This window comes from Hyperoodon ampullatus (assembly GCF_949752795.1).
Source record: "Hyperoodon ampullatus genome assembly, chromosome: 7".
NCBI lineage: Eukaryota > Metazoa > Chordata > Mammalia > Artiodactyla > Ziphiidae > Hyperoodon > Hyperoodon ampullatus.
The window spans coordinates 40,667,719-40,691,474 of NC_136920.1; the positions used below are offsets into that span (position 1 = coordinate 40,667,719).

At 46.8% G+C, this 23,756-nt stretch overlaps 1 protein-coding gene across 1 annotated transcript in view; it reads left to right on the forward strand.

Annotated features, from left to right (window-relative positions):
- Window positions 1-3,579: 3,579 nt before the first annotated feature.
- VSTM5 (V-set and transmembrane domain containing 5) overlaps window positions 3,580-23,756 on the forward strand; it is a gene marked incomplete at its 3' end in the record, with an annotated part of 28,629 nt that continues 8,452 nt past the window's right edge. The window contains exon 1 of the mRNA XM_079708393.1: window positions 3,580-3,773. Within this exon, the coding sequence (XP_079564519.1) occupies window positions 3,683-3,773 (91 nt within the window). The 5' untranslated portion in view covers window positions 3,580-3,682. The remainder of the gene's footprint in view (window positions 3,774-23,756) is intronic.

The following is a 23,756-nucleotide window of genomic DNA, read 5'->3' on the forward strand; positions in this document are numbered from 1 at the left end:
TAAACTACAAGCATATTTTCAAGAGAGACAAAAAAAAAAAGCCCAAGAACTTACAGGTTATCTAAATGTGGTAATCAATTTTGCAAAACTGAACACCAAGATATATGGTCTCACTGGAAGGGCATATTTAAAATCAGGGCTGTCCCTGAACATGAGAATTATATGGGGATATATATGGCTGTCATAAAGCTAGATCACTATAAACACACATCATTTTCTTCTTCTGGAAGTGAAGAATGGCTCCTAAGGTTTTGAGAAAATAAACACTGGTGGATTTTTTTTTTTAACCAAGTGGTTGATTGGTGAGAATAGTTACCAAATACCTGAGGGCTATAGTTTATGTCAAAGATTTCAAAGGAGAAGCCTACATTTCATACTAAGTATGAATCTTGAATTATACCCTTATAGCAAAAACAAGCATCCTCGGTATCAGTATACAGACCCCTCAAATCTTAGTCCCAACATGCTTTTCTAGTTTTTCTCCCTATTCCTCCCTCTCTGCCTCAACCAGACTACTGCCATGCCTGGGATCTTGTAGGCACTTAACTAAAAGTTGTAGGAAGAAAAGAAGGAAGGAAGGGAAGGGAAGGAAAGGGAAGGAAGGAAGGCAGGAAGGAAGGAAGAAGGGAGGGAGGGAGGAAGGTAGGAGAGAATGAACAAATGAAATAGTAAATATAATCAGGGCTTAAATGAACTCATACTATCTCCCTCCTCCCCTCTATGAAATCCTACTCTATATAAAGGATCCCACAAACTCAGATCAAAGTATCATTTGAATATGACACAAGAAGCTTCTAACTAACCCAGAGCAGTGTTTTTCCACTCTGGCAGCACATTAGAATTATTCAGTGAGCTTTCAAAAAACACTAATGCCAGGGCCCCATCCCAGAAAATATGATTTAGTTGAACTGAAGTGAGGCCCTGGCCGCAGTGCTTTTTTTCTAATGTGCAGACAGGGTTGAGCATTTCTGGTACAGCCCAACCCCCTCAGAGGTCCAGGGAGTTGATGTTACTTCTCCAAGGCCAGAGAGCTGGTGGGTGACAGAGGCAGGACAGGAACTCAGAGCATCACTGAGTCACTCTAGCCTTTATCAGCTCTTGATCTCATGAAATTCTTCCTTCTCTCTTACATCTCTCAGACTACAGTTTTTCTAATTCATGTGCCAGGTGCCAGGTACATGGCAGTGAGCAAAACAGCCAGTTTGCTCTCATCTCGGCCTCAGCAGGAAGAGCCCATATACCTGGAGGCCTTTCTCAATCTGGATCATGCTGTCTACTTTGTGAGTTTCTTGGTACCAGGAGCCATGAATTAGTTATTCATCTTTGGAGCTGCAGGGCCTAGCATGTAGCCCGGTACGGGGTCAGATGTTATGAAAGTTTGATGAATAAATAAATGAATGCAAGTGATTCCTGAATCCCCTTACATGGAATAAAAAAAAAACAAACAGAAAACTGTCAAGAAGACCCCTTGTATGAGTCAGGACTTTCTCAATTTTATGTCAGAGAAATCCAACTTTTTAATTTTTTGAGGCAAAGAGGGTATTTATTTGCTCATAACTGGCAAAGGCTAGTGTGCAGAATCCCAGAGCTCAATCCATGTCATGAGGGCTCTATCTCTCTTCTCAGCTCCCAGCTTAGTTTGTACCATCTTGGCTTCATGCTTAATTCAGGGCCTTTCCAATATTCCCAGTATTCCCAGGTTCGTATACTCTCATTTTAGCAATCCCAACAATGACCACATATCATTCCCAGGGAAGACTCTGAGGGCCCTGTCCAACCATCCCTGAACCAAACACTTTGGCTGGTGAAAAGTGTACTCTGATTGGTCAGCCTGGCTCACAAGCTCACCCAGGGGCGGTCGGCAGGGTACCACTACTGTCAACCTCACCAAGAACACATGAAATTGGCAAGGAGTCCCCCTTAGGAGCCAGAAGAAGGAGACAGGAAAGTGTGCCGGACTGCCATGGTCTTCTATCTTTCCATCTTTCTGCTCCATCATCCTACTTGGCATGATGGCTTTTGTCCTCATCCATGTAACTTCATGGATACAAGATAGGTGCCACAGATCTAAAGGTTATGATATCTTCAAGGCAGGAAGAAAGGGAGAGGGGCAGCCCTAGCCTTATCTGTCACTTTTATCAAGAAAGCAGGGACTTCTCTGGTGGCGCAGTGGTTAAGAATCCACCTACCAATGCAGGGGACATGGGTTCGAGCCCTGATCTAGGAAGATCCCACATGCCACGGAGGAACTAAGCCCGTGCGCCACAACTACTGAGCCTGTGCTCTAGAGCCCGCGAGCCACAACTACTGAGCCCACATGCCACAACTACTGAAGCCCGCGTGCCTAGAGCCCATGCTCCTCAACAAGAGAAGCCACCGCAGTGAGAAGCCCGCGCACTGCAATGAGTAGCCCCTGCTCGCCACAACTAGAGAAAGCCCACATGCAGCAATGAAGACCCAACGCAGCCAAAAATAAAAATAATTAAATTAATTAATTAAAATAAAAGAAAGCAAAAACTTTCCCAGAAACACCCCAAGAAGACTTCCCTTAACATCACTGGCCAGCACCGGCCAGCACTGCTACCCCCAGCTGCAAAGAAGGCTAGAAAATCTAGTTTTAACAAACTGGAGTTGAATTTCATGACTAGCTGGGATCAATATTAATTCCTCCTCCACCCTGTACTCTCCCTCCCCAGGGTTAATTACTCTTGCCCTGAGTCCCCATAGCATACTGGGCCTCCCTTATCAAAGAGACATATGCACTGTACAGCAATTGCTTGTTTTTCCAGCCCTACCCCTCGCTAGGATTTCTAAAGACTTCTATCTTATTCATAGTTGTATCCCCAACCTTTAGCACAGTGCCCGGCTTCAAATCCACCAATGTTTTATGACTGTCTACCATGTATCAGGCCCTGTGCAAATAAGTAGGCTCTCAGTGAATACATCTTGTATGCATGGATGAATGGAGGTGTGGATGGGGGGGTGGGTAGATAGTGGATGGAAGAATGGTGGATGGTAGATGGATAGATGGGTGGATGGATGGTGGATGGATGTATAGATGGATGGATGGGTGGGTGGGTGGATGCATGGATGGGTGGATGGATGGTGTTTAGAAGGCTGGACAGTACATGGTGGATAGCTATCATCACTGTGCAGTGGCTCCACCCAGAGCAGCCTGAGGCTCCCTTGTCCTCTTCTCACCCCTCTCACCCTAGGCTGTCATTTCACCTACCTGAAAGCCTTCTCATTTCACATGGAGCCATTAGATGGTCCCTCTTGGTCCTCAGGCAACAGCTAATACCTTCCCTTCCTTCTGCCACCCAGCGTCCAGCTGAATTTTGAATCAATACCAGTCAAGTGGGTGTGAACGGAAGGAGACTACTCATTTTTTCTTATTATTTACCTCTGAGTGTGTGCGTTCCAACTGCTTCCTCTCTCTCCCTCCCTTCCTCCCTCCCGGTCTCCTCTTCCTTCCCCACTCCTTGGGAACTGGTTCAACCGGAGTACACCAGCTCATCTGCATCTGGCCTCACAGGACAGGCAGGAGGCAGCGGAGGAGGAGGAGCGGGCAGGCGGGCGGCCAGGAGCTGCAGCGGCTGCCACGTGAGCGCACAGCCGGGGCCGCGCCGCGCCGCGCCGCCCGGGACGCCAATGCCGGGCCGGCGGCGCGCGGGGTTTGCTCATGAGGCCTCTGCCGAGCCCGAGGAGGAAGAGCCACGGCCTCTCGCTGGGAGTCTTCGCCCTCTGCTTGGCCGCTGCCCGCTGTCTGCAGAGTAAGCAAGGGCCGGACCGGGCGGGGGGCGGGGGTCGCGGGGCGAACCACAGCTTTCCGCGGGGCTGGGCGCGGCCTGGAGCGGGGACCGGGCCCCGCGAGGATCCCCCAGGCCGGCTCCCGGGTCACTCTGGGTACGCGCCCCGCCCCGGGCGTTATCAGAGCCGGAAGGCGCCCGGAAGATAACCGGCTCGGCCCGGTGGCCGCCTCCTCTGCAGCATTTTTTATTTCTTTTTCCTGGAATAACCAGGCTGCAGCCCAGGCATCCGCGACCCCCCGGGCACACGGGCCCCGCCCCCTACTGCGGGGACCCTCCCCCTCTCCTTCCGGCGCCTTCCCTGGTCCCTGACGCTGGTCCCTGGTGCTGTAGGCCTCCCCACCTCTCAGAGGAACCCCCAGCAGACTGTCTCGAAGAGAAGGGGTTGTAGGGGTTTGGGTTGGGTGTTGGGGCCTGAATCCCTCAGGCCGGCTGTGGTCCTCACCGCTCTCCCCGGAGCGGAGGGTTTGGATGAGCTGTCCCCAGAATCCCCCGGCTTGGTGAGTCTGCATGTAGTGCACAGCCCCACAGACTACCATGGACCCAAACCGCAGATTAGAATGCAGTTCTACTTTCTCATTTAATCATGATCCTTATGACCATTCTCATTTTACAGATTAGTCATCTGAACTGTGGAGACTCACCAGTGCAGGGCCACTGGCGGTGGGAGGGTCTATAGTAAGAGGCGGTGCTTACTAAGCACGTTTGCGCTCACTGTCCCTGGGGCTTGACAACACTTCTTTCATTAAATCCTCGGAGCAACCCAATGAAAAAAGTGCCACTCTTATCCCTGTTTCACAAGTGAGGAAACTGATGCACAGCCGTCACCAGCTAGGCCGTGGTGGAGTTAGGATTTAAACCTGGGCAATCTAGCACACTTGACCTTTACACCTCTCTAGCTAGAGCCCAGCTTTGGAGGCTGCAGATCTCAGAAACCCAAAAGGACTGGGAGGGGGCATGTGCCTCTGGCTGTCTGTGGAGCAAGGAATAGCCAGCTAGTCCATCAGGTGGGTGGGTGTGTTTGGCCTTGCAGTGACCTTTTCTATCATTTTTCAACCCTTCAACATGTGTCTCCAATCAGGCATTCTCATGCAACATCTGTACAGCTGTCCCAGGCATTCAAGGACCAACGATTCACCACAGTGTATAATTCATTTATTCACTCACTCATTCATGGCACCCTCTGCTTCCAGGAAGCAGGCCACAATCGTACTGGGGATACCATGGTTCACAGTCCTGTCCTCAGACGAGCAGACAAGAGTGCCGGCTTGGAGTGGCGAGTCCTGAGAGGCAGGAAGTGCCAAAGTTCTGGAAGCCCTAGAGGCTCAGGGGAATGAGGCCAAGCCTCCCAAAGGGAGCTGCACCTACCCAGTGACAGATGGACAGGAGCAGCTAGGGGAATGGGACAGAGGGAACACAGCGCATCCTAGGTAAAGAGGAAGCACGTGCAAAACCAGGAGGAAGGTTCAAAGTTTTGCAGTTCTCCATTGAATAGTGACTCCTGCAAAGCTGTAAACTCCAGGAAGACAGATTCCCAGCGCTTGTCCAGTGCCAGCCAGAGTCTACCCCTTAAGGATAGTGAGTGGGTGTGCACCTGCCTGATGGGGGCCTGTGCTTCAGGGCCAGCACTGATGATGTAGAGGGGGCCTCCTCCCCTCAGCAGCTCCCTCCATTCTCTGCCTCTTCAGCCTCTGCCCAAAGCTTCCACCCAGAAAGTCAGATATTCATCATTTACACTGAAGTCTGCATGAAAGCATGCTCCACAAACACAAACACACAAACACCCAGCATTTGAGGCCTTTTCTCTATAAACGGGACTGTTATGGACTGAATGTTTGTGTCCCCCTGAAATTCACATGTTGAAACCTCAGCCCCCAATGTGATGGCATTTGGAGGTGGAGCCTTTGGAAGGCAGTTAGGTTTAGAGGAGGTCATGATGGTGGGGCCTCCACGATGGGGGTAGTGTCCTTATAAGAAGAGGAAGAGACACCAGAGATCCCTCTCTCTATCTCTTTCTGCCATGTGAGGATGAAGCAAGATGGCAGCTCTCTGCAAGCCAGGAAGAGAGTCCTCCAAATCTGCCGTCACCTTGATCTTGATGTCCCAGCTTCCAGAACTATGTTGTTTAAGGCACCCAGTCTATGGTATTTTGTGATAGTAGCCCTAGCTAAGACAGAAATTGGTACCGAGAAGTAAAGTGCTGCTGTAACAAATACCCAGAAATGTGAAAGCAGCTTTGGGACTGAGTAATGGGTAGAAGCGGAGGAGTTTTGAAGTACATGCTAGAAATATGGACCCTAAGGGCCATTCTGGTCAGGTTTCAGATGGAAATGAGGAACATGTTACTGGACAATAGAGAAAAGGTGATCCTTGTTAGAAAGTGGCAAAGAACTTGGCTGAGCTGTGTTCATGTTCTAGTGTTCTGTGGAAGGTAGAGCTTGGGAGTGAGGAGAAATTAGATATTTAGCTGAGGAGATATTAAGGAGTGTCGAAGGAGCAACTTGGTCCCTCCTCTCTGCTTATAGTGAAATGCAAGAAGAGAGAAATGACTTGAAGAAGGAATTCTTAAGCAAAAAGGAACTAGAACTTAAAGATGTGGAAAATTCTCAGCCTATCTGTGTTACGAAAAATGAGAGCATGTTCAGAAGAGAACATGTAGATTGAGGCCAAACACTGTTTGATAAGATTAGCCTGGGTGTGAACCACGGGCCTAATCAGCCACCCCAGGAGAAACAACTCCAGTGTAACTGAAGGGGGTGAAGACAGAATGGAATGAGGGAAGGCTGTCAGATTTGATAGATCCTACAGGGCTGACTGTATCGCTGTTTAGCTGTGTACACTATTTTTCAGGCTAAGAAAAGAATGACTCTGAAGGCAATTCAGCCAGCATCAGAGCTGTCTCCTCGGTTTCAAAAGGCGGGGGTGGGGCATTGCCTTGGTTTCAACAGGCAAGATGGAGGCCTTGCAGAGTCTCTGGGGGACATGGAAATGCCCAGCAGAGCTGCAGGGGTGAGGGTGCACCCCTGTCTCAGTGGGTCCTAAAGGCAAGACCACCGCCCCGGTAGGTCCAGAAGGCAGAGCATCAAACCAAAGAGCTAACGGCATTTACCTTGCTAGGTTTGGGGCTCACTTGGGACCCGTCACTCCTTCTTACTTCGGATTTCTTCTTTTTGCAGTGGGAATATCTATCCCATGCTTGTCCCACCACTGCATTTTGGAAGTACATAACCTACCTGGTTTCACAGGTTCACAGCTGGAGAATAATTTTCTTTCAAGATGAATCATACCCCAAGTCTCTGAAAGGAGTTAAGACTTTTGGAGCTGTTTGGATGGAATGAATGTATTTTGCATGCAAGAATTCATTGCATGAATTTTGGGGGGCCAGGGGCAGGATGTTATGGACTGAATGTTTGTGTCCCCCAGAAATTCATATGTTGAAGCCCTAGCTCCCAGTATAATGGTACGTGTAGTTGGGTGGGACCTTTGGGAGGCAATTAAGTTGAGATGAGGTCATGAGGGTGGGACTTCCATGAGGGGATTAGTGTCTTTATAATAAGAGGAAGAGACCAGCACTCCCTCTCTCTACATGTGAGGATACAGCAGGAAGGCGGCCATCTGCAAGATGGGAAGGGGGTCCTCACCAAGAACTGAGTGTGTTGCCACCTTGACCTTGGACTTTGCAGCTTCCACAGCTGTGAGAAGTAAATGTCTGTTGTTTAGGCCCCCCAGTTTTTGGTATTTTGTTATAACAGCTCAAGCTGAATAAGACAGGGACTTAAAGGCATATCCCCTCTGAAAGCTGGCAGGCCTCCCGCACCTGGCCAAGGTGGAGCGCTTTTCTAGGACCCTTGTTCGTTTCCTTTCTCAGCTCTCAACATGGGAAGTTATCCATCAGGCCTCCTCCTCATCAGTGCTCCTGCTCATTTGGAAGCAGATGATCCAAGACTCAAGCAGGAAAGTTTTGGGGTTTTTTGTTGTTGGTTTTTTTGTTTGTTTGTTTTTAATTGAAGTATAGTTGATTTACAATGTTGTGTTAATTTCTGCCATACAGCTAAGTGATTCATATATATATATATATATATATATATATATATATATATATATATATATTCTTTTTTAAATATTCTTTTCCATTCAGGTTTATCATAGGATATTGAATATATTTCCCTGTGCTATACAGTAGGACCTATTGTTAAGTAGGAAAGTTTAGCTAATGGCCCAGGCCAAGTCAGCTTGCTTCCTGTGCTCCAACCTCAGCTTCTAAAAAACAGCCCGCTCCCCCAGCATGTGCACACAGCCACACACATGCACACATGAATACACACACGAGTGCCCTTTAACATCCCCACTTGACCAGGGTGGAGCCAGGGATGGAGGAGCTAGCCCCACTGAGTCACTCATGGCCCAGTGCCCAGGAGAACAGAGGGGCAGCATGGGGGCTGAGCCTGGGTCTGGGGAGGGAGTTGATAGGCCAGAGCAGCCACAACCAGATGGAGCTATGGGTTCTGGATTAGCTGGAGGTGCCATGGGAGGGGAGGGAGAGCTGGTGTTGGAGGAATCCCCTGGAGGCCCCGGGGAGACACCGGGATCCATCAAGCCAGGACAAAGCCCCACTGGTCACCTATGCAGCCGTCCACAGTTATTAAGCAGTTATGGTGTATCAGGCTCTGCACTGGCCCAGGTGAAACAAATGAGGCGTGGTCTCTCTCTGCACTGTCCTCTCTGATTTATAGACAATGATCTTGCATACCTATAAAGGTACCCACCCAAAAGAGTGGTGCTTGGGTGTGCTTTTAAAAATGCAATAAAAAAAATGCAGTCATGCTGTGCTTGTTACTCAGCAACTTACTTTTCACAGCAATTTATTTATTTATTTATTTTTGGCCATGCCACACTGTTTGTGGGATCTTAGGTCCCTGACCAGGGATTGAACCTGGGCCTTTGGCAGCGAGAGCGCCAAGTCCTAACCACTGGACCGCTAGGGAATTCCCTTTTTACAGCAGTTTTTGAGCTCTGTCCATGTTGATAGCCTAGATCTTGCTCATTCCTCTCAACTGCTATCCATATGTCATTGTATCCACATGCTACTTTTTTTTTTTTTTTTTGCGGTACACAGGCCTCTCACTGTTGTGGCCTCTCCCGTTGCGGAGCACAGGCTCCGGATGCGCAGGCTCAGCGGCCATGGCTCACCTGTCCAGCCGCTCCACGGCATGTGGGATCTTCCCGGACCGGGGCACGAACCCGCGTCCCCTGCATCGGCAGGACTCCCAACCACTGCACCACCAGGGAAACCCTCCACATGCTACTTTTTCCTTAGCTAGCCCCCTTCTGATGGACATGTCAGCTTTCAGATTTTAGCCCTCCCTGGGGGGAGAACAGAGCCCTAATGCAGGGTGCTGAGTGCAGTGCTGTTGATATGCACATTGTATGGAGGATGAGGAAGGCCGGGGGCCACCTCCAGGCCGACAGGTACCCCCTGCACACACACCTCCTCCCCTTGGGGGTAGTACTCAAAAAATGCCTGGGGGATTACACTGAAGCTATTGAGGGAGGGGCGGAATCAACCAGAAAGTCACCCAAATTTCTTCATTTCTGGTCTCCAAGGGAGTCCTGAGTATATTCTCTGCTGGTCTGGGAAGGGGCTGCAGTCAGGAGACTCTCCTTTCTCCATTGTCCCCAGGACTTAAGGACACCTATTTATTTCATCTGCTCTAAGACTTTTTTTTTTTTTACTTTTAATATTCCGATATATCTAAAGTCAAGATGCATGTTACAAATAAATAACTTTGCTGTAATCTCTGTCAGCCTGGACTGAAGTTGAGTCCTTCCCGAATGTGTGTTGCTTCTGTCGGTCACCGTCACCGGGAAGCATCCTCCTACCTGGGGAACGGGAATGAAGAAGGTGAGGTTGAGTCTTGAAAGATGAGTAAGGGTATACAGCAGGACAGGGTGGAGAAGAAAGTTTTAGGCATACAGTAAGTGCTCAAAAACTAGGTTCAGGACTTCCCTGGTGGTGCAGTGGTTAAGAATCCGCCTGCCAATGCAGGGGACACGGGTTCGAGCCCTGGTCTGGGAGGATCCCACATGCCGCAGAGCAACTAGGCCCGTGCGCCACAGCTACTGAGCCTGCGCTCTAGAGCCCGTGAGCCACAACTACTGGGCCCGTGTGCCACAACCACTGAAGCCCGTGCGCCTGGAGGTCGTGCTCTGCAGCAAGAGAGGCCACTGGAGTAAGAAGCCCGCGTACCGCAACCAGAGAAAGCCCGCGCGCAGCAACAAAAACCCATCCTAACCAAAAAAAAAAAGCCTAGGTTCATGCATCCTCTTGGGGCCTGGCAGGGTCTGGGTGTGCTAAGCGAAGGAAGAGGAAGTGGGGAAGTGGGAGAGTTGCCTTGGTAGGCACCTACTGGAAACTTAACTGGTCCCCCACTCAGAGACCCCACTGACACTGCACCCCCGTAGCCTGTGCTCTCAAACACTGGGCTGCCTGCACCTGGGTTTTCCCTGGAACACAGTCTCAGGGTCAGAAAGTATTTACTTACCTAGCGGAAATGGGAGTGGGAGAGAGGCATCATTGGCAAGTGTGAGTTTGGGCAATGATTTTCTCCCATAACTGGTTTGCTGGGCTGGGAAGGCACCGGTCAGCCCTGTGGGCAAAGGGGAAAGGACACACTGGACCGTAAAGCGAGCACAGAACATTCCTGCTGTTCACTGTGGTCCAGGAAGCACAGTGGCCTTTCCCCTGCTGAGGCACATCCCTAGGGGCAGCTCAGGCCAGTGACATGCTGATCCTAGAGGAACCCCGCTGCTCTGGGGCTTCCTGGGGAGTCCCCAGCTGGGAAGGGGCAGGGCCTGAGGGGCTGGTTCCAGTCCCGTGCTGGCAGTAAGCCCTGTATATGGAGTCACCTTCATTCTCTGAGTGCACAGGGCCAGGAGGGTGGGCTGTTTAGCGGTTCTCAGCCAGGGCTGCACATGAGAACCTCCTGGAGGGCTTGTAAGACCTACAGATGCCCACACCCTACCCCAGATGGTTACATCCATCTCTTTGAGGGCAGGACCCAACACTGTTTCGTTTCAAGTTAGGCTCCTGGGGTGACTCTAAGGTGTGGCCAGGTAGAGAGTTCCTGGACTAGACCATTTCCACGTCCCCCCCATTCAACTTATCTTAGGGAAAGAGCTGGGCATGAACCGTGCACCTTTCTCCCATCTTCCGTTCTCAGAACACCCACCACTGTATGCAGACAAGTCTCGCTTATACCTTATTTGTAGTTTAATCCTGACAAACCCATGATACTCTGCCACCGGGCTTAGGTCAAGAGAGAAGGCTGCTTTGCTTTGAAGTTTGGTTTGGTTCACTAAATGGTTCCTGAGCACCTACGGTGTCAGGAGCACCATGCCAGGAGCCAGGGGTACTCAGCACGGTCCCTGCAGTGGGAGGAATCACATGACCCAGAGGGGAGGTCAGATCCTACCCAGATGATTTGAGGTCAGATGCCCAGGGAGTACTGAGAAAAGCATTTAGCTCAGCTGAGAGTTGGAAGGAGTCTTCTCAAAGAAGAAGCCTCGAAGGCAAAGTAGGAGGAAGCCAGGTGAGCCGGGAGGAGGAAGGTTCTGAGCGACAGGAAATAATGAGCACAGACACAGCACTGCCACCTTCTCGCTCTTGGGGCCAGTAGTGGGTGACAATTCTTTAGTTAAGTCAAGTTTTTCAGCTCTGGTCAATTTCTTCATATTCAATCTGATAAGTTATCTTAACAGTTAAAGGACTGGGGCTTGGGAAGGTCTTGGATCTTAAGTGCTGGAATATTTCCTCTGATAGAGTCTTACACTAGTGCCAGGGGATCAGGAGGGAGATGTGGGTCCCTCGGCACCAGACACTGGCCAGGGGACCTAACGTGAGCCTTCTCTGGCTGTTTGCCCTTCTGTCCTATTGCAATATCCCCACCCCAGGCTCACTGTGGGACTGGATGACATTCCTTTTGGAGGCCAATGCCCCAAAGCGGAACACCAGACCCGCTCTTTCCTCTTGCCTTCCTCAAGCAGGCCTTCTGCATACTCTGGGATGGGAGTTCAGGAGTCCCTGAACCAGAGCTTGTTCTTTTATGTCAGGTAGACTGTCAATTCAGTTTGGCAGCCCCAGTTGGAATGAGCCATCCGTCATGTCACACACTGCTGGGGTGCTGGCGATTTGGATCTCAGTGTGAGCTTGCCTGCTCCTTCTAGCGGGGGAGATGGGCAGTCACTCATCCAACACGAATGCAAAGCCAGCTGGGAACTGTGCTGTGGGAGCCGAGTGGGGCCTGGCAGAGGAGTGACATTTAAGATGGGCCTTTAGGAGTGAGCAGAAGGCTGAGAATGGGGATGGGTGATCTGAGCTGAGCTAGAGGGAGTAAGCCACAGTGGTCCACAGTCTGGTGCCACTGGAATTGGGGGGTGGCAAGGGGTCTTGGGAGATGGGGAAGGAAAAGAAGGTTGAGGTGAGACTTTTTAGGTCTTTCGGAGCCAGGAGAGACACAGCAAGATATGTAGTCTAGAAAGATCACTAATAATAGTCTCTAGCCAACTGAAGAGAAGAAAAGCCAGTACCTCCTGAGTTTTTATAATTGTTAATAACAATTACAAGGCAATAATATCTGTGACTATTTATTGAGCACCACATACTTTGTGCCAAGCACTGTAACAGCTGCTTTCCCATGCAACTTCACAGTAATCCTGCAAATAGGTATTATTAGTCCCCATTTTATAGATGGGGAAAACGAGGCTCAGAGAGGTTGAGAGACTTGCCTAAAGACATTCATTCTTTCATCAGATGTTTACGGGAAACCCAAAGTGCCAGGCACTGTGCCAGGCCCAGGGGAGTCAATGAAGAACAAGATAGACCAGCCCCTGTGTTCATAGCTGAAAGTTGATCTGGGAGGATGGAGCATTAATCAAGAGAAATTACAATGGACAGGGATAAACTGATAGAGAGGGACAGAGAGCCATGGGAACCCAGAGCTGGGACCCCTAACCTGGTGTTGAGGGACTGTGGAAGGCTTCCTGGAAGAAGTGATGTTTAAACTAAGACCTGTAGGATGAAGACCAATTGGCCCTTTAGTCCCGTTGAAGGAGGAGCTTTGTACTCTAACTGTGGTACCCAGTCACGTGTGTGCCTGAATTATCTTTTGATCACTCGACACCCCTCTTCCAAGTGCCTTCAGGCATCCTGTAAAAAGAATTGTTGGGAGGTCAGCCACCTCATTTCCTCCTTCATCCTCCTGTTCCACACACATTTCCACAGAAGTGTCTGAGGAGCACCCCACCTCCTGGTTCCCCAGGCTGGCCACTGACTCAGGCCCGCCATAAGTCCTGCAGCCCAGATCTGCAGAGGGAAAACCCAGCAGCACCCCATCCCCCATGCTTGGGCAGGGCCAGGCAGCCACCTTTGCCATACCTGGCTTCCTTGACATCCGAGTAGAAACACAGCAGTGACTTGACCGTAGCCTGTGATCATTCAGAAAAGTGTTTGGCTTTCTAGCAAGGGTGGCTCTTGCTTAAGTCAGAAAGATTCCAGAAGGAATTCCACAGGGAGGAATTTCGGGTCACCCAATCTCTTGCTACACCTCCACAAGTGGATCACAGATTTACAAATGCTGATTCAAGTTCTATACGTGTTATGTAATTTGGGCTGGAAGAACGAGCCTCCTTCACACAACACTGCAGCTCTCAATCTCAGATCTACTGCTTCAGTCCCTGGTACAACTCCAGCTTCTCCTTACACACCCATGAGGATGGGGAGCTCACTACCTCAATAAGCAGCTCAGTGCATCTTCAAAGAATTCTCAGTCTTTGAAGAATAATCGTTCAATAATGATTGAATGGGCACCAAGTGTTAGAAACTGTGATAAGCTCCTCATATGTCTTGCCTCCCTTAAACTTCATTCTGCTGCTGGAGGTGGGCACAACCCTATTATAGTATACTTATTTCATTGGTACGGTAACAGATTCTGAAAGAAACAAATTTACCCCAGATCACACAGCTGTTATTGGCAGACTTAAATGTTGAGGATAAGTCTGCCTGACTCCAGGTCTATGAATGCATGCGTTTATATACACACTCTCTCAGTTCTCTTCACCGGAACCCATCTTCTTTCAATCTTTACACACTGGCGCTTGTTCTGGCAATGATTGGGTGTCTCAAGTCTTCCCTTCTCCAAGATGAGACGTTCTGCAGCAGAGGCTCTTCCCCTGCCTGGCAGAAGTGGTATTAACTGTGCTCGGGAAGGAGAGGAGGGGCCAGCTTTCAGGGCTCCTAGGAGCATCCTCAGTGTCCCCTTTGCCCAGAGTTCTAAGGGTGTCGTCCTGGGACCAGCAGCAGCATTACCTAGGAACTTGTTAGTGATGCAAACTCTAGGGCCTCACCCCAGACCTGCTGAATGAGAGACTAGGGATGGGGCCCAGCAATTGTTTCAATAAGCCCTCCAGGTGGTTCTGATGCAACTAAATGTTGAGAACCATTGCCTTATAACATTGCAGACAGTAGAGGAGGCAAAGGGAAATACTTAGGTCACTCGATCTTCCTCCCTAACCCAAAAGCATCTCTAGAAATAGGACCAGATATAATAAAATTTGAGGGATGCCAGAAAGAGCCCATTTCCCCCAAATATCTTGCTGAAAGGCTGTCACAGGGCCTCAAACATTCCTTTTTCACACAATGGCCCTTCATTCCTTTGGTTTAGGCAATGTTAAATGCCCCTAGGAAGTGGGTCTGGGCTTCAGCTGCTAACCCCTTAGTGTGGATTTGTTCAGTGGTTTTCAGTCTTGGCTGTACACTAGAATCATGTGGGGACTTTTAAAAGGCACAGAGGTGGGCTTCCCTGGTGGCGCAGTGGTTGAGAGTCCGCCTGCCGATGCAGGGGACATGGGTTCGTGCCCCGGTCCGAGAGGATCCCACATGCCGTGGAGCAGCTGGGCCCGTGAGCCATGGCCGCTGAGCCTGTGCGTCTGGAGCCTGTGCTCCGCAGCGGGAGAGGCCACGACAGTGAGAGGCCCACATACCAAAAAAAAAAAAAAAAAAAATCACAGAAGCTTTGGTCTCACCCCCAAAGATTCTAAACTCATAGTCCAGGGTAGGATTTTTAAAAGCTTCCCCAAATGGTCTAATATTCAAAGATTGACAATAGCTAGATTAGATCAGGTGGTTCCCCTTGGTCCAGTCTGCTGACTGGGGAGGTGGGTTTGCCGGGCCTTCTCTGCGGGGCTCTGAGAAGAGATTGGGTGGAGCTGATCAGATGCCAAAGGAGCTAATTATGGATTTGCATGTAGCATGTGTGACTCCGGGCTGGTGCTCCATCAGTGTCAGTCCCCTTGACTTACTTTCCCAAATGCTTGTTGAATGGGGGGAGAGACTGGATTGAGTCTGGGAGAAAAATCAGAGAAGGGAGCTCCTGTGCCCCCTGGAATTGTTCCTGGCCGTCAAGCTCTCTCACCTACATTTTTTTTTAATTGAATCATTAACAGCCAAGCCATGATAATCCTTAATTACAAATGAGGAAATAGTGGCTCAGAGAGGGGAGGGGATTTGCGCTGTTGTTCAGCTAGGGCCTGGCGCAGCTGAAACAGTACCTGGGTCTTCTGATTCCAGGGCTTCCCCAGCCGGCATCTTGCCCTCCTCTGCCACCCTTGGTCCCCACAGGCAGGTGTGCCTCCCCAGCATGTGGGGAGAAGGGCGGCGTTTCCTCTCTGCCGGCAGAAAAGGAGCTGATGAGAACATTGGGTGAGTGTGGTGGCCCAGGAGCCACAGGGCGTTGCAAGCAGGAGAGGGTGCTCAGTGGTGTCCCAGGAGGACGAGGTCGTCTGCTGGGAATGAGGAGGAATTTGGAGGTCAAAGAGATTGGAGGGGGGATTCCCTGGTGGCGCAGTGGTTGAGAGTCCACCTGCTGGTGCAGGGGATGCGGGTTCGTGCCCTGGTCCGGGAGGATCCCACGTGCCGTGGAGCGGCTGGGCCCGTGGGCCATGGCCGATGCGCCTGCACGTCCGGAGCCTGTGCTCTGCAACGGGAGAGGCCACAGTGGTGAGAGGCCCACGTACTGCAAAAAAAAAAAGAGAGATTGGAGGGACATAATAACCATGGAGAAAGGAAGGGTGAATTTACGTGAACAATACATTAAGGTGGGCAGTCCGGAGGGCCCTCTCGAATGTGCACTGGAAACCGTGTGCGCTGTTGTTCTGGAGAGTGTCGGCCATGGGATGTTCTCCTGCCGTGCTGACTGCTCAGGTCTCAGGTCTGGGCAGGGAGGAAGTGAAGAGCTGTTGATCCAGGGTGAGGGTTTTGCTAGTAGATGTGATTAAAAGACAGAGGCCACTGGAGTTTGAAGAATCTTGGCAAGAGTGTTTGGGACATGATGGGCTATGGAACCCAGGCTGGAGAGGGAGGGATGTGAGAATGATGGATTGGGAAAGGTAGAGAGAGTTGGAGTGGAAGGACTGAGGAGGCCAGTGGGAGATGTTGAACAGTAAACAGGAAGGAGAGAAGGTTGTGGTCAGAGCAGGCTGCTCTACTGGAGACTGAGGTAGAGGGAGAATCTTCTTGTAGATGTTAGAATAGAATTAGGAGAATCTCCTAATGCTGGAGGTATGTAGGATGATGCCATACCTTGCAGTAGAGTTGCCAACGTGTTTGAAGAGTGAAGAGGAGATTGGGGGACCAGAGTACTCACGATGACGAGGAGGGGAGAGGGTGAAACAAACTCAAGGGAAGAGGATTTTTCTGAAGTGGGTGGAGGAGTGATGGTCTAAACCAATGGTATCCAATAGAAATATAATGTGAGCCACACATGCAAGACATGTATGTAATTCTAAATTTTCTAGTGGTCACATTAAAAAAGAAACAGGCATGGTTAATTTTAATATATTTTGTTTTACCCAATATGTCTAAAATATTATTTCTACATGTATTCAATATAAAAACTTATTAATGAGATATTTTACATTCTGTTTAACATGCTAAGTACCAAGTCTTCAAAATCTGGTGTGGGGCTTCCCTGGTGGCGCAGTGGTTGAGAGTCCGCCTGCCGATGCAGGGGACACGGGTTCGTGCCCCGGTCCGGGAAGATCCCACATGCCGCGGAGCAGCTGGGCCCGTGAGCCATGGCCGCTGAGCCTGTGTCTCTGGAGCCTGTGCTTCTGGAGCCTGTGCTCCTGGAGCCTGTGCTCCGCAACGGGAGAGGCCACAACAGTGAGAGGCCCGCGTACCGCAAAACAACCAAACAAACAAAAAATCTGGTATTTTACATTTAGAGCACATCTCAATTTGGACTAGCTAATTTCAAGTGCTCCATAGCTACTGTGGCTTGCAGCTACCATATGGGAAAGCCCAGGTCTAGACTCTTGCTTCTTGTCACATCTGTCTCCCAAGTCCTTACCAGCACTGAGTGATGTGCTATTTTGGGAAACATAAAAGAAGTGAAAAACTCCACCTCTATACTCAAAGTGCCTTATCTTATTAGAGGCAGCTGTGGAGCAGTGAAAGGAGAGTTGGGTTCCAGTCTCAGCTCTGATTTTCTACTTGTCAGGGATTTGGACACTTATACTGTGACTCAGCCTCAGTTTCCTCATTTTTTTTCATGAATAAATACACTGCTGGCTTAATAAGATTTTGATTGTAAAACATTCTGATCACCAACTATCTTTTTTTTTAATTGAAGTATAGTTGATTTACAGTATTAGTTTCAGGTATATAACATTGTGATTCAAAAATTTTATTGATTATAATCCACTTATAGTTTACAGTATTGGCTATGTTCCCTGTGCTGTACGATATATCCTTGTAGCTTATTTATTTTATATACAGTACTTTGTACCTCTTACTCCCCTACCCCTATTTTGCCCCTCCCCCTTCCCTCTTCCCACTGGTAACCACTAGTTTGTTCTCTGTATCTGTGAGTGTTTCTGTTTTGGTATATTCACTAGTTTTAGTTTTTAGATTCCACTTATAAGTGATGTCATACAGTATTTGTCTTTCTCTATCTGACTTATTTCACTGAGCATAATACCCTCTAAGTCCATCCATGTTGTTGCAAGTGGCAAAATTTCATTCTTTTTTAGGGCTAATATTCAATATAAACTGTGTATTTATACCACATTTTCTTTATCCATTCATCTGTTGATGGACACTTAGGTTGCTTCCATATCTTGGCTATTATAAATAATGCTGCTATGAACATTGGGTGCATATATCTTTTCAAGTTAGTGTTATTGTTCTCTTTGGATATATACCCAGGAGTGGAATTTCTGGGTCATATGGTAGTTCTATTTTTAGTTTTTTGAGGAACCTCCATAGTGTTTTCCACAGTGGCTGCACCACTTGACATTCCTGCCACAGTGTCCAGCGGTTCCCTTTTCTCCACATCCTCACCAACATTTGTTATTTGTAGTTTTTGATGATGGCCATTTGACAGGTGTGAGGTGATAGCTCATTGTGGTTTTTTTTTTAATGTATATATATTTATATTTATGTATTATTGTTTCTTTTAATTAATTTATTTATTTTTGGTTGCTTTGGGTCTTTGTTGCTGCACTCAGGCTTTCTCTAGTTGCGGTGAGCAGGGGCTCCTCTTCGTTGCAGTGCGTGGGCTTCTCGTTGCGGAGGCTTCTCTTGTTGCAGAGCGTGGGCTCTAGGAGCCTAGGCTTCAGTAGTTGTGGCACGTAGGCTCAGTAGTTGTGGCTCATGGGCTCTAGAGCACAGGCTCAGTAGTTGTGGCGCACGGGCTTAGTTCCTCCGTGGCATGTGGGATCTTCCCGGACCAGGGCTCGAACCCATGTCCCCTGAGTTGGCAGGCGGATTCTTAACCACTGTGCCACCAGGGAAGTCCTCATTGTGGTTTTGATTTACATTTCCCTGATTAGCCATGTTGAGCATATTTTCATGGGCCTATTGGCCTTCTGTGTGTCTTCTTTGGAAAAATTTCTATTCAGGTCTTCTGCCCATTTCTTAATTGGGTTGTTTGGGGTTTTTTTTTATAGTGAGTTGTATGAGCTGTTTATATATTTTGAATATTAACCCCTTATTGGTTATATCATTTGCAAATATTTTCTCCCATTCAGTTGTGTGTTTTTGTTTTTGTTTTTTTTTTTGTCAATGGTTTCCTTTGCTGTGCAAAAGCTTTTAAGTTTACTTAGATCCTGTTTGTTTATTTTTGCTTTTGTTTCCTTTACCTTAGGAGACAGATCAAAGAAATATTGCTATGTTTTCTGTCAAATAGTGTTCTGCCTATGTGTTCTTCCAGGAGTTTTACAATTTCAGGTCTTACACTTAGGTCTTTAATCCATTTTGAGTTTATTTTTGTGTATGGTGTGAGAAAATGTTCTAATTTCATTCTTTTACATGTAACTGTTCAGTTTTCCCAGCACCGTTTATTGAAGAGACTGTCTTTCCTCCACTGTGTATTCTTGCCCCTTTATCATAGATTAATTGAACATAGGTGCATGGGTTTATTTCTGAGCTCTCTATTCAGTTCCATTAATCTTTGCATCTGTTTTTGTGCCAGTACTACACCGTTTTGATTACTGTAGCTTTGTAGTATAGTCTGAAGTCAGGGAGCATGATACCTCCATTTTTGTTCTTCTTTCTCAAGATTGTTTTGGCTACTTGGGGTCTTTTGTGTTTCCATACAAATTTTAAAATTATTTGTTATAGTTCTGAGAAAATTGCCATTGTTTTGATAGGGATTGCATTGAATCTGTAGATAGCCTTGGATACTTTGGACATTTTAACAGTATTAATTCTTTCAATCCATCTTACCATAGTATATCTTCCTATCTGTTTGGGTTGTCTTCAGTTCCATGGAAGACAACAGTGTCTTATAGTTTTCTGAGTACAGGTGTTTTACCTCCTTAGGTAGGTTTATTCCTAGGTATTTTATTCTTTTTGATGTGTTGGTAAATGGGATTGTTTCCTTAATTTTTCTACCAGATAGTTTGTTGTTAGTGTATAGAAATGCAACAGATTTCTGTATATTAATTTTGTACCCTGCAATTTTACCAAATTAATTAATGAGCTCTATAGGTTTTTGCTGGTATCTTTAGGATTTTCTTTGTATATTATCATGTATAATATCATGCAAACAGTGACAATTTTACTTCTTCCTTTCCAATTTGGATGCCTTTTATTTCTTTTTCTTCTCTGATTGCTGTTGCTAGGACTTACTATACTATGTTGAATAAACGTGGCAAGAGTGGGAATCCTTGTCTTGTTCGTGATCTTAGAGGAAATGCTTTTAGCTTTTCACCATTGAGTATGATGTTAGCTGTAGGTACGTTATATATGACCTTTATTATGATGAGGTATGTTCCCTCTATGCCCACTTTCTGGAGAGTTTTATAATAAATGGATGTTGAATTTTGTCAAAAGTTTTTTCTGCATCTGTTGAGATGAGCATATGGTTTTTATTCTTCAGTTTATTAATGTGACATATCATATTGATTTTCTAATGTTGAACTGTTCTTGCATCCCTGGTATAAATCACACTTGATCATGGTGTATGATTGTTTTAATGTATTGTTGGATTTGGTTTGCTAGTATTTTTTTAAATTAATTAATTTATTTATTTTTATTTTTTTTTGGCTGCATTGGGTCTTCATTGCTGCATGCGGGCCTTCTCCAGTTGTGGCAAGTAGGGGCTACTCTTTGTTGCAGTGTGCAGGCTTCTCATTGTGGTGGCTTCTCTTGTTGAGGAGCCCGGGCTGTAGGCGTGCAGGCTTCAGTAGGTGTGGCTCATGGGCTGTAGAGTGCAGGCTCAGTTGTTGTGACGCGTGGGCTTAGTTGCTTCGCGGCACGTGGGATCTTCCCGGACCAGGGCTCGAACCCATGTCCCCTGCATTGGCAGGTGGATTCTTAACCACTGTGCCACCAGGGAAGCCCCTGTTTGCTAGTATTTTGTTGAGGATTTTACCTCTATGTTCATCAGTGATATTGGCCTGTGGTTTGTTTTTTTTTTGTGATATCTTTGCCTGGTTTTGGTATCAGGGTGATGGCTAGCCTAGTAGATGAGTTTGGAAGAGTACCGTCATCTGCAATTTTTTGGAATAGTTTCAGAAGGATAGGTGTTAATTCTTCTCTAAATGTGTGGTAGAACTCACCTGTGAAGCCATCTGATCCTGGAATTTTGTTTTTTGGGAGTTTTTAAAATTACTGATTCAACTTCATTACTGTTAATTACTCTGTGGATATTTTCTATTTCTTCTTGCTTCAGTCTTGGGAGATTGTATGTTTCTAAGAATTTGTCCATTTCTTCTAGGTTGTCCATTTTATTGGTATAAAGTTATTAGTAGTAATCTCTTATGAGCCTTTGTATTTCTGTAGTGTCAGTTGTAACTTCTTTTTCATTTCTGACCTTACTGATTTGGGCCCTTTCTCTTTTTTTCTTGATGAGTCTATCTAATGGTACAATTTTGTTTATCTTTTCAAAGAACCAGCACTTAGTTTCATTGATTTTTTTCTATTTTTTTAAATCTCTATTTATTTCTGCTCTGATCTTTATGATTTCTTTCCTTCTAATTTTGTTTTTTTTGTTCTTCTTCTTTTTCTAGTTCCTTTAGGTGTAAGGTTAGGTTGTTATTTGAGGTTTTTTTGTTTGTTTCCTGAGGTAAGTTTGTATTGCTATAAACTTCCCTCTTAGAACTGCCTTTGCTGCAACCCATAGATTTTGGATCACTGTGTTTTCTTTGTCTCCAAGTATTTTTTTAAATTTCTTCTTTGATTTCTTTAGTGACCCATTGGTTGTTTAGTAGCACATTGCTTAGCCTCCATGTTTTTGTGGTTTTTGCAATGTTTTTCCCTTATAGTTGATTTCTAGGCTCATAGCATTGTAGCCAGAAAAGATGGTTGATATGATTTCACTTTTCTTAAATTTACTGAGACTTGTTTTGTGGCCTAGCATGTGATCTATCCTGGAGAATGTTCTGTGTGCACTTAAAATGAATGTGTATTCTGCTGCTTTGGGATGGAATATTCTTTATATATCTATTAAGTGCCTCTGGTCTAATGTGTCATTTAAGGCCAGTATTTCCTTATTGATTTTCTGTCTGAATGATCTGTCCATTGACGTAGTGGGGTGTTAAAGTCCCCTACTGTTATTGTGGTACTGTCGATTTATCCCTTTTTGTCTGTTAATATTTGTTTTATGTATTTAGGTGCTCCTGTGTTTGGGTGCATATATTTAGTGATCAAATAAGTAAGTATCTATGAAGCAAAAAGCATGGGTCCTTAACCCCAGTCCCCTGCCTGTCTCACAGGTTGAGATAGTGCCTATGAAGTACTTTGTCAATTGTGTATATGTGAATCACTAACATTATCAAATGTGAAAAATCTGGGACTCTGACCCAATCTTGGCATTCATTTTATTTATTGTTTTTCTTTAAGTAATTCACAAACTCACTAAAATATTCTAACTGTTCAAAAGGATATAAAATGAAATGTAAAGCTTTCTTCCACCCCAGACACCCAGTCCCCTCCCCAAAGAGAACCATGGCACCTGATTTTTAGAATACCCTTTGGGAGATGTTCTGGGCATTTTATGGATAAATGTGCAGATTTCTGTGTGTGTGTGCGCACACACATATATACATATCATTAGTTTACTCAAATGGAAACAGTCTCTACACACTGTTCTGCTCTGTGCTTTTTCATTATTTTTGAGATCATCTAATATCAATGCATGTAGATCTACCTCATTTTAAAAGTGCCGCTGCAGGGCTTCCCTGGTGGCGCAGTGGTTGGGAGTCCACCTGCCGATGCAGGGGACATGGGTTCGTGCCCCGGTCCGGGAAGATCTCACATGCCACGGAGCGGCTGGACCCGTGAGCCACGGCTGCTGAGCCTGTGCGTCCGGAGCCTGTGCTCCGCAATGGGAGAGGCCACAACAGTGAGAGGCCCGCGTACCGCAAAAAAAAAAAAAAAAAAAAAAAAGTGCCGCTGTAGTATTCCCAAGTGTGAATATTGATAATTTATTTAACCAGTTCTGACTTAATAAGAAATATATATTTGGTCTCTGCTCCTGATTCCTGACACAGAGCTCCTAAAAACCTAGTAATTTCCTGGGTGATAGCAGCGATAGGACCATCTTTTGTTATAATATTTGGTCTTAGTCTCTGGTTCCAGACACATAAGCTTCTAAGACCCTTGGATTCTCCAGAGTGATGAGTGTTTTTTTGATTGTTAATGATGTGACTCTTGGAAGATGAGGGCTCGTTTGCAGAGAAACCAACCATGTGATTAGAAAGTTGGAATCTTAGCCCCATCCCTGACCTCCCAGGAAGGGAGAAGGGCTGGGGATTGAGTTAATCACCAATTGCCAATGATTTAATCACGCCTATGTCATGGGATCTCCCCAAAAAAACCCTAACTGAAGGGAGTTGGGAGAGATTCTGGGCTGGTGAACACATGGAGGTATTGGGAGGGCAGTGTGGCCCAAGAGGATATGGGGGCTCCACGCTCCTTCCAACATAGCTTGCCCTGTGGCATCTCTTCCATGTGGCTATTCCTCAGTTGTATCCCTTATAATAAAGTGCTCATAGTAAGTAAAGTGCTTTCCTGAGTTCTGTGAGCTGTTCTAGCAAATTATCAAACCTGAAGAGGGTGTCATGGGAGCCTCCAATTTATACCCAGTTGGTCAGAAGTATAGGAAGCCTGGACTTGTGATTGGTGTCTGAAATGGGGAGCAGTCTTGTGAGACTGAGCCCTTAACCTGTGGAGTCTGCACTAACTTCAGGTAGTAAGTGTCAGAAGTGTTCTTTTTGGAGTAAGAAACAGTTTTCCTTTACCTGTGAACACATAGGTTGTCACCAGTCTTTTGCTACTGCAATTGACAATATGTACACTTATAACTTTGCATCTATGTGCCCTTATTACTTGTAGGATAAGTTCCTAAAAGTAGCATTTCTGGGTCAAGAGTTATGTGCTATTTAATA